The 17306-nt window shown below is 37.3% G+C and overlaps 1 protein-coding gene across 2 annotated transcripts in view; it reads right to left on the reverse strand.

Moving 5' to 3' along the window:
- Positions 1-2567: 2567 nt before the first annotated feature.
- Positions 2568-17306, reverse strand: part of LOC149153569 (protein SEMI-ROLLED LEAF 2-like) — a 61491-nt gene continuing 46752 nt past the window's right edge. Inside the window, exons 15-21 of one of the 2 annotated variants that reach the window (XM_089445722.1) lie at positions 11391-11466; positions 4982-5109; positions 4460-4660; positions 4093-4233; positions 3845-3973; positions 3269-3496; positions 2568-3135 (exon numbers count right to left, since the gene is read on the reverse strand). In XM_089445722.1, the coding sequence (XP_089301848.1) occupies positions 2956-3135; positions 3269-3496; positions 3845-3973; positions 4093-4233; positions 4460-4660; positions 4982-5109; positions 11391-11466 (1083 nt within the window). In that variant the 3' untranslated portion in view covers positions 2568-2955. The remainder of the gene's footprint in view (positions 3136-3268; positions 3497-3844; positions 3974-4092; positions 4234-4459; positions 4661-4981; positions 5110-11390; positions 11467-17306) is intronic. The other variant, XM_089445723.1, reaches the window with a different exon arrangement.

Raw genomic sequence — 17306 nt, forward strand, 5'->3', positions numbered from 1 at the left:
ACTTTCTTAGACATCAATGACATTGCAGAGTAACACAATACCTCCTTAATAATCAATGACAACGCATTTCCAACAGAAACTGCCTATCACATCTTGGTATCATGCCACTTTTCAAATGAGCTTTGTAGTGGTCTATGGGAAGATGTCCCACATGATAAGGGGTCTCCTTAGATTAAGCTTGGAATTCATGGTTCAAGGAAGAGGCACCCCACCAGAGTTTGTATCTCTCCCTCTACCTGTGATGGGAGGTGTTTGGGTCACTCACGATACAGCCATATTCAATGGAAAAATGCCATCTCCAATGGACAAGATCTACAGATTTAAATATTCATTAATGGCTTGACATCCAAATGAAAATTCCTCATCAAAATTGGGCATCGTAGGGGAATCTCAGCCCAATGGGGGTTTATGGAATCATTCACCATGGAATGCCATTCTGTATCTTTTCATCCAGGCATTAGACATCATTCAAACAATTATGTAGACATCATAGGACTGCTCCCAGTGTTGCCCATTGCACTTGACTGGGAGATCCAAAACCTTTAAATCTCCATAGACTCGAAGCAAATATGCAATTGGATGAACTCTGCCCACTTTTCCCACCTCACTCTCTGCCGTATGGTTGGTCGACCAAGGAATGTATCCAAGATTTCATTCCATCCACGTATCCCACACATTCAGGGAACAAAACACTACAGCAAATAAGTTGGCCAAGGAAGTGCGAGATCTGGTTGAAGGTGAGATAGTTTTGATGCACACTAATGAGAATGGGTTCAGCTGCAAGGGGGGGCTTACTGTCACGTAATTTTACTGTTTGCAAGAAATCATAGGGCATCGTTGCATACTTAATGGAGTGGCCTGTCCCTATTGAAGGTTCCTAGGTTGAGGCAGAACTGCCCCACATCTTGACCTTCTTTTCTATACGTATTGCACAAACACAAATCTATTCTTCAAACAAAAGAATTCAAGTGTCCAAGCTATGGCTAGAGGCTCACAGCCCATGAGGGCTAGTGCTGGATGTATTTTGCACCTTTACAGACAATAAAATTACCGATTTTTTACCCAAGTGAAAAAATAAAAATTATATATATATATACAGATCTTTTACCAGAGTGAAAAAATAAAAATTATATATATAATTCAGCAGACATTAATGTATCACCAAGAACTACACCTACACATCCGAACAAGCCAAAATCTCCCATCCACACTGGAGAACCCTTGCTTTTTTGAAAATAGGAAATTCCTAATATAATGATTTACAAGAATTTTCTTCCGTTGTTATTTGCAGTGATGTATTTACTAAGGTTTGATGTTTATTTATGTCATGATAGCACTCTCGATTTATTAATTCAAATACTAGTAGCAAAAACTCATAACCAACTCCACCCCAATGTTTTAAAACTTGGACTCGAACTCAATTGAGGGTCAACTCAAACTTGGACTTGCATCCAGATTGACTCAGACGGATCAGATTTCAACGACTCCATTTACTAAAAATACATGAAATATTTAATTTTAATGAAAATTTGATAGTTTAAAAATTCCAAAACATGATTCAAAAAATTATCAAAATTTTGAAAGAAAGCATTATGAATAAATTAGCAAAAACATTTAAATGATAAGCAACGTTTCACCATTAATTATATTGGAATCATCATCATCAGTATCACCCTTTGCCTCTTGTATATTCTTTGCCTCTACATCTATCCTCCAGGGACATTAGTCAATATTACCCTATTTTGATGAAACTGCCTAATCTGAGCCTTATAGTATTAGAGAAAAAGTTCAACATGCCTAACTAATGATTTTGGTTTGAGTGAAAGGTACATTCTTGCTAAGACCATGATAAAGGAGTTCAACAAGCAATACCACCAACATCAAGGTACATAAAGGGTTTGGTGCTATTGATTAAATGTGAATCCATTACACTCATACTTCATAGAATCCAATGAAAATATTGCAATCTGACCATTCTTGAAATCTTGAAAACTATTAAGTCTTTTGAATATGCTTTCTCCATATGAAGTCTGATGAGGTTGGAATCACTCAAACATATCCTGAAACAATTAATGGTAATGTGAAAATTTTAAGTATGAGTAACATTACCATTAATTGCTAGCAATGGTAAGCTTTAAGAATTAGGCTTTTGGTTTTTTGCTTTTTTATTAAAAAAAATTGGTAATGTGAAAAATTTAAGTATGAGTAACATTACCATTAATTGCTAGCATTGGTAAGCTTTAAGAATTAGGCTTTTGGTTTTTTGCTTTTTTATTAAAAAAAATTGAGTTTTGCTTGTTGAGTCAACGACAGGGGTCTGAGAGCCTCCCAGCCAAGTAAGACCAGTTTGGTACCGAACTGGTCCTCTGAACCAATTCATTGGCTGACTCAATATAGGCAGTGGTCAACTCAACTAACTTGATGGAACCCAAGTAAACTCAGTCCAAGTTTGAAAACACTGCTCCACCTGCAAATCACTTTATATGAAAAGATAGCCAATCGGTATCACCACTGACAAATGACCTTTGTCAAATCTCCAAGCAATTTCATCACAATGTACAAAAGACTTCTTCGTTAAATTTGAAAAGATTTATATATCATCAGAAAGTAGTTGAAAACTTTTTCAATTGCAAAGCCTCTGCCTGGTACAAAAAAAGATATGTCATACACTGCTAGAAATGTCTCCTTTAAGGAAACACAAAACCCCATTTCTCTTCATAATAGGGAAAGAATAACAGCTTCTCTCCAATTTCACCCTAACAACACTGCCCACTACTTTCTAGGAAAACCAGCATGAAATTACAGTCAACAGTTATACAAACAATTCTAAAAGAATGTGGAAATCTTCAAATCTTCAGAACTCGAGCTTGGAATGTAGTCATGCATTTTTCTCTGTAGAGCTATAGTATTTAAATATCTAGAGGTTTGCTGCTTTGAAAAAGATCCAACAAAATTTCAATAGCGAGCAGCTTTGAGAAAATTGTCGTAGGGGCTTGCCGGTGGTAGCCTGAAAGATTGCCAAGAATGCTGGGATTCTTCCAAGGAAGGATGCAACAAGCTAGAGGTGATGTTAAACCACTCTGGGTTGCCTGCATCGATAGCTAGTTTCTGTCCATTGAGGGAATTATTTTTAATCTGCAAAACAAATGGCACAGACTTTTATAAAGCCCTGTGGGTGAAAATTTGAAATAGAGAAAACTACACGCTTTTGAAAAGCCCCATACAAGAGCAAAAGGAGAAAAGAGAAATAGCAATTTGACCAACATACCTTCTGCAGGTCTTGATCAGCTTCATACACAATCAATCCACTCAAATCATTTTTTTCCGGTGCAGGAAGGAGCAAAGGATCTGGATTTCTCTTGAAGCTCATGACGACCGACATTTTCTTTTGTTTGCCAATTACAAGAGCTTCACACTGGCTTGCCATTTGGGTGTAAGGTACAGGAGTAGTCGAGGTGGATATACTACTTGCAACATGCCGTGCTGTGTCCAGAACCTGCCCAGTCAAAATTCATTGACGCCATTAATAGGGGAATCGTTTTAGGATGAAATGATAACCTTCAAGTATTAATTGTTATCTTAGGAACTATAACATTATTGACGTCAATGGAATTCTCTTTGAACCCTCGTTGTTGTACTCGTGTATATTCGGCACATAAAAAAGTTGGCACGAAACAAAAGCACATTACTTCACAAACCCAAAAGAGTAGGCACGAAACAAAAAGCACATAACTTGACAAACCTAAAAGAGTAGGCATACACCAAATCACAGTACTTATGGTTATAAAAAAATTGAACTGATCACAACGATATGACCTGAATAAAACTTGGATATGGAGCATACCGATTCTAATAGTTGATTAACACTCAGCACATGTTTTGCATCCTTAGGAACATGATCTTTACTATTGGCCTGACTTCCAAATAGTTCACTAACAAGATCTTCCTCTGTTGTGTATGTTGGAGCTGCCATCTGATTATATCCAAATGCACCAAGTTTGTAACAAAGTGTTGTCATGGAGTAAATCATTATTTGTTTAGAAAAGGAATTTCTACAAATAACACTTATTTTTCAAATGAATGCTTGATCACCTCAAGAAATGATGGATTTTCCTGTGACGCAAATGGTGAACATGGACGGGGTGTCTCCATGTACAGTTGGGCACCTAGGGCAAACGCATCATCGGGAGAAAAATTTTGCAGGAGTTCGCTCCTCATGGTAGAAGCCTCTTTCTGTAGAACCAATGTTTCCAGTTATACACACTGATACAACCATATGGACACACTCTGGCGATATAAAAGATTAAAATTATATTCCATACTAACTATATGTCTCACAACAATTCTTCTATGAACTCACAAAATTTAATATGCAAAACTCTAACAAAAAGAAAACCATTTTAAAACGGATGTGTAGACAACTAAATCCGAAAGCTAAATTAAAAATAACTATATCCACCTCTGATAATCTGCCTAAATTGCTAATGATCAAGGACACTAAGGATTCTGTGGACTGGTCTTCTGTAATTGTCAGTGCTGAAAGAAACTCCAATGCAGCATTATTGTCCTCACTTGAACCATATAATGCTCCCTCTGCCCCAAGAGTTGAATTCAAAGCTCGCAGCCTATTATCATCAATCAACTGTAGAAAGGGATCGATCTGTTTGCAATATAACAAAGCAGAGATGTCATCACCATCTTGTTCAAATGAATACATATTTAACATAGTTGTCTTGCACAATGAGGTAATTTCTGTTTATAAAACATGAGCATTCAGAAGAATCGAATAAACAATGCAACTAGAAAATCAGCGATCAAGATTCTCTCTTAAACACTTCAAATGATAACAGTTATGCATAACTTTTTCACATGAGCCAGATCAGTAATAAATAGATAAAATATTACTCAGAAATATCTCAAGATTGGTATAACATGTAATTTCATTTGTAAAGGAGAAAATATAGTGAAAAGGATTACTAACAGTTTTATCTGTGAGCCTCGCCTTTACACGTGTGACAAGAGCTAAGCAGTTGTATGTTTTGGCTGCAAACACAAGCATTGATGTGGCCAATGTAAAGAGAGATCTGCGGTGACATGGTCGTAAATAACCTGTAGAAATGATGTGTCCAATACTTAGCAACATGCCTTGAAATTACCAACTAGTTTGATGCATATGTTTTGAAAATCAGATTTGCAAATCTGTAGCAATTCACCAGCCAAAACATTCCTCCACAGAAATTGATTTACCACTCGGCTTTCCTAGTAAAACACTTTCAAACCAAAGCTTTTCCTAAATGCATTATCCCTCATTATTTGATTATCTATAGAACTATTTCAATAGCTGGTATTGTAAGGTTAAATACAATGGTCTCTCAAGGTTTTGCAGTTGATATAAATATTTTTTTATGTCTGAAATGTTTCTGGCAATGGCAAGAATCACACCCACGGAATTGTGAAGACAATTCTTCGCTAATAGGCTGTGACTGGGGGGCATCTATCCACCAAAGTCTCCCACGAATCTCACCTGGTCCCATCCACATGAAACAGTTCCTTGCAGAGTCAAATCAGCACATGAGGGGCAAGCAAGTCACAAGTGGGAATCAAACCTAGATAGGAGGACAACAATACCCCCTTTAACAACTCAAGCTAGACCTGGTTAACAACAAAAATAACATTTAATGTATAGATTAGGAAATTCGTAATGCAAAACAGAAAGTCACATGGCTTGTTTGTAAAGGTTCCATTGTGTTGGATGCGTAATATTGCAGTGAAGATAATTTAACATTATAAGTCCTCGTACGTGAAAGGTTCTTTATCAGATAACCAGGCTCATAAGAATAACCTTTCTAGATGTCTTTTCTGATCACCAACCAATTGTCTTTGCAATTCTGCTGGGGAAAGCTTAACATCTCCTATTCGAACAGCTTACAAGCTTAATCTCACTCATCTAATAAGCCCAACATGCCTGAACAGCATCAAGTTGATTTGAAATTGGGTCCTCAAACCCAAAACTGATTCAAGGTAGAATAGATGGTGGAATGATGCTATTGCCAAAACAGCATTGTTTCTTCTTTGATATGGCAAACAAGACACTGTTATTAGAAGGGGCACAGGAAACAAACTGGCTAAAAAATGGCATTGGTGAAAAACAGTTAACGTTACTGTTATTCAATGAGGTTGCAGGTAATAGTTCCAGAGCTTAGACAGGAAACACTAATTGCAGAGACTCTCAGAGCAAAAGGTGCCCAAATTTGATCTGGACTGCATTGGCTTAAAGCTGGTGACAAGCACTCAAAGTAATTATCCAAGGCCTGGGCTACTAAACAACCCTTTAGCCAATAACTGCTATTAATAAAGAAAGATAACCACACAAATCAAAAATCCCCAGACCTGTTGTGATGTCATCAACTGATGCTGAAACAAAACCAAGGACCCCACCACCAACTTTGAGCTGGAGGTTGCAGGATACTTGTATTGCCGAATTGCCACGCTTCCAAGCTCGCTGCTTCAGTAGGAAAGGCATTTTCGTTTGGGCGGATTTGTCATGTACAGTCATGTTTCTGGAAATATTGGTGTACTCTGGCACATAAGTATGGTCTACTTCCCCCAACAAACCGTTGGTTATTGAGTCGATTGAGTTCACTCCTCGGGTCAACATTTTCAAAATGAACATTGTGATGCCAGTGTCATTTTGGAGGCATTAGGGGTGGATTTTTGGTTGGCCTTTGCAGCAGTATGGTTTATGGAGGCTTTATTCCTTGGCATATCAACAGCATCTGTTAGCCCCTGTTCTCAATGCAAGATGGGTTTCAGTTGATCCAGAAAATAGGTCAGTGCACAGACTGCACAATTTCTAGTCCACTCAGCTCCTCTATAAGTTGCAAGTCCTTGCACGGCTTGTCACTTACCAGGTGATACCCTCCAAGGCCAGGTTGGCAAAGAGCAGGTTTTCTGACGGACAACCAGTCTGAGACAGTGAGCCAGTTTCCTAAGAGTTGTTAGAAGTATATATGACAAATATTGAGTTCTCCTTCAGGGAAGGATTCAATAGTTTTGTTTGGTGATGTTAGCTATCCATTCCAACGCTCTTTCATTGGGATTTTGTAGTGATTGAGAGTCTGCTCTATTGTGCCTTTAGAAGATTAGGTGTATTTTTTTTGCTTTTTGGAACAAGAGGTTAGTTCTTTGTCTGCCTTTTGTACCATCATATGATCATACCATGTGGTGTGATGAGGTGCATCACCAGCTGTTGGTTAAGGGTGCTTCAATGATAAAAGATGCTCAAACCTTAGATCCAGTAGCTTATTCTGATTTTATTTCTGCATCAGTAGCCTTATGGAAGAGGATACAAGCTCCACTGTATATACCCTCCACATTTTAATTCGCTCTTTGTAAATACTTTTAGGCAAATATGTGGCATTTTCCAAACAAAAACTGAAAAATAAATATAGAGAAAAGTCACGATGCAGACTGAATTTGAAATTGCTCAAGCATTTATGTACCACCATAAAATGGTTTTTCAGGCCCAAGAGATATCCAAAGCACACAAGGAAGCAATGCAAACCTGCCAGGACGTAGTTCCAAATAAATATAAACGATGCAAATAGCACAATGTGACTCACAACTCTCCTTGAATGAAATTGTAGAACTCTAAAGGCTAAGTAACAAGACACACCATTATGGGCCTGCATGTTTGTATCTATCATGTCAGAAACAGATACATTAGGACACATGTCGCTTACATGTTTGGCACGTGAACACAACCAACATCATTTTTCTGGGCACATCCTAAAATCATAACACCGTTAGGGCATATGTCCTATGCATAGGACACGTGCCCTAACAGTATCATGATTTTAGGACATGTGTCCTCCAAAACAGAAATGTGGGTTGTGCTTCTCGATGATATGGGTTTGAACTTTGGACAGCAGTGTTGAGTTGGCATTATCCAACTTGGATCTTAATGAACCAGTGAGAGAGCCAATCACTTTTGATGATGGAAATCCTCCTGAGGGATGATCCTCCATACCAGCAGATGCACGGGGATTGGATTGGATATAGAGGAGGAGGATAGAGGAGAGAGCAGTGGCAGTGACACTGATTTTGATGATTTTGACATGGAGGAGGACTACTAACAGTCACGAGCTGTGAGATTCTTCCATCCACAGTTCTAGTATCTCTGCCATTGGCATTCCCACCTTTAGTAGGAGTAATTAAGTACCTATGTAGTAGATTTTGATTTTGATGACTTAATGAGAAAATTGCAGTTTATGGTTTTAATTTCTTATGTGTTTGTCATTTGATCATCATTGATGTAGTACTAGTAAGTACTAAGTAGTGATTAGTAGTAATTATTTGTAGGATTGAATTTGTACATGTAAAAGTTCTAATTTTTAAATTCCCACAAGATTCAAATCTTTATGTCTATATTTCATTTTGTATGTGTAATTTAATTTGTTTAATATATAACAGTTTCCTCTGTTTCCTATTTCTGGGGTCGACCATGTTTCGTGTTGGACACTCGTTTTTCCATGTCCTTCATTTCTGATATATATAAATATAAACTGTGTTCTCCGTTTCCTATTTCCAAGGTTGCCATGTCACATCAACATGTTAGGCACTCATTTTTCTGTGTCCTGTTTCTGGGGTTGCCATGTCTCATATCAAACACTCATTTTTCCATGTCCTTTGTGTCCTGTGTCCCCATGTCAGGTGATTTAGTCTGAAGGTAAGTGGTGGGGACAAGTCACTAAGTCTGGACAGCTTTCCATGTTGAAAAGTGTAACTAGGTTCGGTCTTCATAATGACATATGTAATTGTGATTTTATGCAATTGATGAAAAGAAGAAAAACAAAATTTATTATTGTAATGCTTGTCTCATGGGTTTCATGAGCAAGGAATTCTATTTTTAGTAATGGCTCCCATTGTGATCCTTTAGGTTTTGTCATCTAGTCATAAGAGTCAAATTGGGCATGTTAAATTTTGTATAAGTCATTAAATAAGTATGAAATCCCTTCAAGACAAGCACAAGACCTCTCCTTCAAGTCGGCTACAAGATGGAGTAAATAATCTACACAAAGAGACATGTCGGCTCACCCTCTCTCAAGTTGGCTTATTATAGGCTCCAACCACTATAAATAGGGCAGCTCGGCATCATTTCAGGCAGAGATTTTTGGTCAAGGTCTGAAGTAAGAGGAAGTGTGAAAAAGTCAAAGTAGACAGCCTCATAGCCAGCGTGAAGAAAGAAGGAAGAGCGAAGTTTTTCTTGGGTCTGTTTTGGGCTAAAATACACTCCACACGTGTAAGGATCTGCTGTCACCTATTGCAGACAGGGCCGAGGTATTTCAGTTATCATAAGAAGGCAGATTTGGGAAAAGATCAAGTGTATCCTCAAGCCGAATTGAGGAAGGACAGTCTCCACCTCAAGCGAAGAAGATTGAAGGTCAAATCTCATATGCTAGGGTTTCTGAAATAGGGGCGAAATAAAGTGCAGAAGGAAGCTGAAGTTGAAGGGTAGCCGAGAAGGAGGAAGGAGCAGAAGTTTGACTAGTGTTGACTTGGGAATGAAAGAAAAAGGAGTGGAAGGGAACTTGTGTCTTGGTCTTGGAGTGGCAAAGAGGTCAAGGGCCTTGGTCTTGGTATTCGTCAATTGTAATCTCTATAAGAAGAAGAATTTGTTCGGGTTTTCCTCTCAAGTGGGAGAGGTTTTGGCACTGGCTGATAGCCTATATTTTGTGTCTCTTGTCTCTTTATGGTTTATGCATTGGTAACTGTTTGATGAAGAATAACACTATAATAATATAAGTAGAAGAAAATCCTAATCTAAGAAGTAAAAAGCACTCACAAGCAATTATCAATAGAAGAGGAATCACCTAATTTCTATGCCCTAGATTTCTCAACATTCCATGTACATTTTATAATGCCAAATGGACTTTTACAAGGTCTGATCTCTATAAAATATATCTGAAAGCCTTAAGGAACCAGTCATGGCAGAGATGATTAACCAAGAAAATGTAGAAATGATTCCACAATAAGGCAATCCTAAACTAATTTCAAGCTGGTTCCCTATCACATTACCTAACATTTCATACAAGACTTTAGCCAAGTCACTTACAATGAGCACTGAGTACATTTTAACTTAAATTGTGAGAATAACCTAGACCGTTTTCATCCACAAATGATATATCCTTTCCAATATAGTGGCACTGTAACAGTCTAAGAAGATATGGAATGGGCTTGAACCATTGGTCAATGCCAGCCCAAGACACTTTGTTCATTAAAATGGATACTATAAGACTATGACTGGAACAAATAGCCTCATATGCTAGGCAGGCTATCAACTCTGGACATTTTGTTGATCAATATGATCAATCTCTTGCACAACAGCTTGTGTCAACATCAACAGAGTTGGATTGGAAGATTTTCCTATTCAGATCGATCAAATAAGGCTATTCATTGGCTCCAGCAATTTTTTCATTCAAGGGATGGCCTTGGCTATCTAGCTGCAATTTGCAAAACAGGTGGTAACGTGTAGAATAATAAGAATGCTCTGACCAAGCAAGGATGGTAACAGCTTATTAATGGACATTTTAATAATGATTCTTTCTCGACACTGGAACAGTATCGTACAAATGATTACATGAAACATTTCATAAGGCTTTGGGTTGGAAAGCTAATTGGAAGACTGAATTTCAGGCAAAGTGGGTCACACTGCCCAGATTTTCAATGAACCTAACTGAATAAGGCAGATAATTAAATTGCTAATATTCCTCTAGGTTTCATGACATCGCCAACTTACATATGGAAGCATTGGTTAAAATAATTGATAAGAAAATTACATAGTGGAGTACGACAAAAAGTTAAAACGCCCTTAGCTATTAAGTTTCAATCTTTGCAAAAATGTTAGCAGCTACACACATTTATTATTCATCATGTTGGATTCCATCAATCAAGCTTACAAGTGAGAGTGAATCAACAGATCAAAGTCTTTTCTTTGAGCCAATGTATAAGGCAAAAAGGGATTCCATTATGTGTTGTGGTGAACTTGTTACATCCCCAAAGAATTGGGTGGTCTTGGCATCATTGATGCCAAATTACAAAGAGCGGCACTTTCTTTGCCAGTGCTTAGGGGTGCCTCCATCCGAAATCAAGAATGTTTCAACACACCATCACATCCCTAAGGACATTGGTAATGTGTGAGGTGATCCCTACCCGTGGGGAAACCCATAACCCTCATCAACAACATTGATCTGTTACACATAAGATTCAGGATCTTACACAAACCTCATCAATAATGGTGTTCTAAAAATACACATTACCCTCATTGACATGCATTTTAAATTAAATGAGGGACTTGATAGTTAAAACAGTTTGCAAAGAGAGACACTTACAATCTTGATCAAGGGCAATGCTCCTCAATGTCAATGCAAGCTGGAAACTTCGTATAAGTGTACTGTGACTTGAACTCTGAAATTGGGCATAGTTTTGCTCTGAATTAGTGAATTGGAACTTGATGATCCGCTTGCAAGAAATTTAAATATAAGAATGAGCCACTACATCCAAATCAGTTGGGAATATCATTTAAGTACTATCATATTCTTATTTTAACAGCACAAACTTGTAAATGGAGGAAGTTTTGGAGAGTACTGCATATTTCTGAATAGTTTTACAGGTGAACACAATCTGATTATCAATGCCCCAGAAATATTTCAATACAATACATGATATAAATCATGAACGTCAATAAAACAGAAAAAAAAGCACATATTGATGCAATTCAGTATGTTTCGATAAAGTGTCAGATCTGATTAACAGTAATACTTCATAGAATTTCCAAATGAACATAGACAAGTGAATATGTGAGTGTGTGTGTGTGTGTGTGTGTGTGTGTGTGTGTGTGTGTATCAATTTGGTGGCTTGAGAAGCTAAGAAAAAAGTTGTTACCCTCCCCTTCCTAGGTTCAAATTTAAGTTACCGGGAAAAGGAAACAAATCCGGATATGGATCTACCAGATTTTTGAAAAACCGGGATTCGGATACCATGGGCAAATGCCATGTACAAAAAATACAATAATATTTTTTTTAATTTTAAATAACATGTTCAAAGTTAAAATCAAAACCATTCATGAATCACAACATTAGAACTGAAATCATTTGATAATTTTATAAATCTGAAGACTGGAATCATGATGCGCAATGCTTTATATAAAAAGGATAACTGTAAATACAAAATTGTGTCTCATCAATGATCACTCTATTGATATGATGTTGTAGATTAGGTCTAACTACATCTTCAAAAATGGGTCTACAAGCTCATCATTTGAATATTTCAACTCTACATCATGATCAACCTATCATCTTCTTTGAAATTTGCCTTAAAATCTGAAAATTCCTATCTAGTTACAATGTTAAATGAATATTGTATAACATTTGAGAACATGCTAGTCTATGTATCATATTGTTCTAAACACCTGGTCGTAGAGTTGGATGAGATTGATCTAATTAGATTACTAATGACACAAGCATCCTTTGTACACTGTATATTATTATCTATGTATTGTCTCAAAGCTTTCCTGTTACCATTATCAAAAACTGAAAATTAAAATTTTGACGTGTCAAAATTGAAAATTAATAACTTATACAACTATACAGCCTAAATAGCCTTGAGAGTTAGCTCAATTGGTCAAGTCTCCGTAGCTAAATAACCTTTGCTATTGAGAGGCCATGGGTTCAATTCTCTAGACACCCACGCAGTCAAGCTCCATGGTTGAGCCAGCAGGACATGATCCCTTCGGGTGGATCTGCCTGGTACAAATATTTTGTGGACGTAGCGGTCACCAATCTTCAGGGTCCATGAACCACATAGAAAAAAACTATACAACCTACAAATTACTAACAAGTAATCTAACTAAATATCTAAATAGAACATGCTTTTGAGGGTTTCAAATAGGTGCCAACTATACTTAAAAAATAAAAAATAAACCAAAATTATAATGTTATTTTCTTGGGATCCAGCATGTGAGGGCCAGCTAGCACGGGATTTGTTTCAGTAGCATGGGATTTAGTTCTGGGTTTTAAGGATTCGTTTATGTGGCAGATCCTACACAAATCTGATTGGATCCATATCCACAACATAGCTCCAGCCTCCATAGATCTAGCATCGAGACCCCAAGGTTTGGTAACATGTGCTAAAATCCTACTTTGTGACATCCTTTCCCTCTTTGCGAGCCAATTTTTGACTGTTGACCTAGCCTTGATCCCTAAAGAATATAGTTTACCCTGGGTACTGTTAGCCACCAAAAGTGGGTAACCCCCAGGAGAAAAATTTTCTTCCCATTGATCAATGAACTAGCCAACAACCCTATGATGATGTATAGATAGCTTTACTTCAGAGCTCTCCACCTATGCTCCGACTAGTGCTCTCTTCAATCTAACATACTTCTTGAATGAAGGTGGGTCATCTGTCAAAGGGTACACTAAACATTTATGTAATCATGTGCTTTCACTTAATGCTTGGGGCATACTAATATGGATCAGAAGCCAAGTTGGATGATTGACCACTCTTGATTGTAACCTTGCTCCCATACTTCAGTTGAGAGTTTATCCTTTTCCCCTAGTGTAGTGTGAACTCTCTTGACACCCTTTTCTTCGACTTGTACAAGGGGCAGCAATAGGAGCCACTAATTGATGTAACGTGCCCAAGATAATCCATATTTATCGCCTTCCACTTCTCCCTTACAACCAATTCCAATCTTTGGGTTGATTGTCATTGGTCATTAGGGCTTAACACTCTATATCCTCATCTTTGAGTCAGGGCCCAGAAATTTGCCCTAAGAATTTGATGCAGCTGAAGAAAGATAAAATCATAATAAGCCACAAATGAAACAAAAGTGAAAAATGCACAAAATGGTTGAGACATGTAATAAGAACACAAGAAAAATCCTAGCATGAGCTTGAACCCCCTCAATAGCCATCATCCAATTCCTAAGCATTTTATGTTCTATCTAAATCAGTGAAGATAATATCGGCGATATATCGCCGAATATCGGAAATATTGTGATATTTTCGGCGAGCCGAAATATCGTAGAGAAAATATCGTGATATTTTTGGCTCCCGAAAATATCGCGATATTTCCGAGATATCGGCGATATCTCGGCAAAATATCGCGAGACGATATAAAATATCGTCGGGCGTGTTTTGCCGCGGCTAGAAAAAGGAAAAATCTTTTTTTCTTCATTTTTGTTTCTGAGTGTTGGAGAAGGAAGGGGAAGAGTTTTGTGGTGGTTGTCAAGGAGGGTTTGAGGATCAAACAACGATTATCACCACCAACTAAGATTTTTTTGTGGATCAAAGATTGAAGAATAGTGAGACAAACTTCATTTCTTCCATTAACAGGTATGTTCTTAAAAACCCCTATGTTAATGATTTTTTCATAGATTTAGGGTTATGCTTGCTTGCCTCTTTTCCTACCAACATTTTGTTTCTTTGTTTTTTTTCCATTTGCTATGATTTTCATGCCCATGAGCCAATGCAAGGGTTTTCTCCATATTTGGACAGCGAGCTTCATTTTTTTTTCAACTTTCTTATGCACCCTCTTATTGCCATTTTTCATTCACATTGCAAAATGCAAATAATGTAGTAATTTTTTTTAAATGAGGTGGTTATTACTTATTATTTTTTGTGTTGGGGGGTTTAATGCCAATTTTTTGTTTTTTTTGTGCCCTAGGTTTGAATTAGTTCACTACAAATGTCAAATATGCCAAAAGCCTTGGACCCATTTTGGGAGTATGGGGAGGCTATTGGTGGGGCAAATCAGGGATATATATCATGCAAATTGTGTGGGACCAAGATGTCAGGAGGGGTTACACGATTGAAATACCATCTGGCTAGACTCTCTGCACATGATGCAGATGTAATGCCTTGTATGGTTTCTAGTGCAAAGGTTATACAAAAAGCTCTTGAAGCAATTGTTGAACAAGATAGAAAGAACGCTGCTAGGGAGAGGCCAATGGTCTCAGATAGATAGCTGCTAGTTTTATTTTGTTTGAGTCCTTGATTGGACAATTATCAGGGATCAGTAGGATTTGGTATCACCTTTGAAGTTTGATGTATCATTTCTATTTGACATCATATATATCAGTGCCTTCTTCATATTTATGTGCCAATGTGTTTAGTTCATGTTGTTATTGCTTTATATGTTTAGAAATCTGAAAAAAAATGAATATATTATGCATTTTTTATGTTTGCTGATATTGCCAATAAGATATTTTCTGGACCCTCGCTGATATTTTGCCGATACCGATATTTTCAACACTGATCTAAATAAAGAAATTTATGAAAATAAAATTGGACTTGTTACGGTTCAATCTATCATCTTGAATGTGTAAAAGCCCCAAGCACCCATATGATAAATTCAGGTTACTAGAAGGTCAATTAATATCACCTTGCCAACTCTCCTTTCACTCATGGGAGGCTTCCCTCATTAGGATTGTTGGAATTATAGGGCAATGGAGTGCAATAGTGGTTCAAAAAGAAATTCCAGCAAAACAGATTTGAGAGTTGAAAGGCAAATGAAAGGATGGTGAGCTGGAGATTAGTGCCTAGTCTATTGAGTAAATGGAGTCATTAGAAAAACACAAATGGAAGGTTGTTCGAAAGAGGTAATATGGCTAAGAAGTACAAGCCAATAATACTCTTACCTTGCTGCCCTGTATTGCAGAAATAAACCTAGGATTGTTGCATATGTAGACAACATCCATAAGTTTATGTGTAGAAATAAACCTAGGAGTCATGTATGTGTACATTTAGTCCATAAGAAGAAACAAAAACACAATTGTTGACAAAACTCCAATGATAGCCCAACAAGAAATGAAAAAAAAAATATCAAATTCCTTCTCCAAAAGGCGGATTTACAAATCACTTCAATGAAATAGAAATCGCATTGAGAATGTGCGAGACAATCTCACCCATAAGATATTTCATATTTGCAGAGCCACCAAGCACATCCAAGACACCTGCCATTATGCTCAAAGAGAGATGTTCTCCCAAATCCAACCATGGCAAAAAAGTGAAGGAAGTGATCTTTAAATAGAGTCTCTAGCTCAACCTTTTACAATAAAAAATGATATTTCCCTTATTCTAGAAAGTGCTCGAATCTATTGCAAATCCTCAATGTGGTTTACTGATCCCAAATATGTTATATGACCCATGCATGGCACCAATAACCTTCGAAATAAAACCACATCCAGCTATTTGATAATGCTATATGAAGTTACCCCTAACTTCACCAATTCATGAATGAAAGGTAGTCCACCATACTTTATGCCCCAACCCCCCCCCCAATCCCCCACTCCCTTTATTGTTATAATTCATGGACTATGGAATTAGTTAATGTCGTAGTCTAACTCTTCTACATTTGGCCCTTTTTCAGTCATGTTTTCCAACCAATTTTGCCAAAAATTCGAAAAGAATTTGTTGGAATCATAAGTTTGAGATCCGTACTCTGCATAACCCAAGTACCCCAGGGGTTTTCAAGATGATGAATGTTGATTTTTCGTAGCTCTTCCTATCTGGTAATTACTTCTTATGATTTCTTCCATTACTTTTTCTTTCATTTGCATTCATCATAAAGAAATTACACAGAAAATCTCAACGATAGAAACATAAATGACAATAGAGACAACCAAACACAAGAGACAAGAATTTACCCTAGGAAAACCCAACAACCTTTTCCTTAAAAAAATTATCAAGTTCAACAAAGATACATTAGACAAATACAAGGACAAATAGACCATCAATACAGCGTTGGTCTAACCTAGTCAATTAGCCCTTATGTCAAGTCATCAATCTGCCCATAAGCTTGACTTGAATTGATCTATCAACTTGGCCTGCTCAGACTTTGTCCTATTCTTTCTGCTTCAGGAATTAGGCTTTCCGCCCTAACTCATTCTGCTACCCAAGATGATGTTGGGTCCCTATAATACTAGTGATTACCCCATTACTATTGTAGTTATACCCCTTATTTATATTGTTGTGCCCCCCTATTACCCCCATATTGTTATTTTTGTGCCCCATAGAATCCCTCTATTGTTATTTTTGTGGCTTTATATTATTATTGTTAGGTCGGCTGGATTATATTGTGACTCCTTAGACTCCTATATATAGAAAGGAGGTTTTGTCATTTGTATCATCCAAGAATTGTTCATTTATGTAATGTAAAGGAGGTTGCCCCCTCGAAGAGGCTGAATTCTAAGGCGTTGATCTATCTTTTCTATCTTTTCTTGAGCTGGTTTCATAACATTTGGTATC

Source organism: Pinus tabuliformis, chromosome 9, assembly GCF_031772625.1.
Source record: "Pinus tabuliformis cultivar Carrire ecotype Pingquan chromosome 9, CPIR1, whole genome shotgun sequence".
NCBI lineage: Eukaryota > Viridiplantae > Streptophyta > Pinopsida > Pinales > Pinaceae > Pinus > Pinus tabuliformis.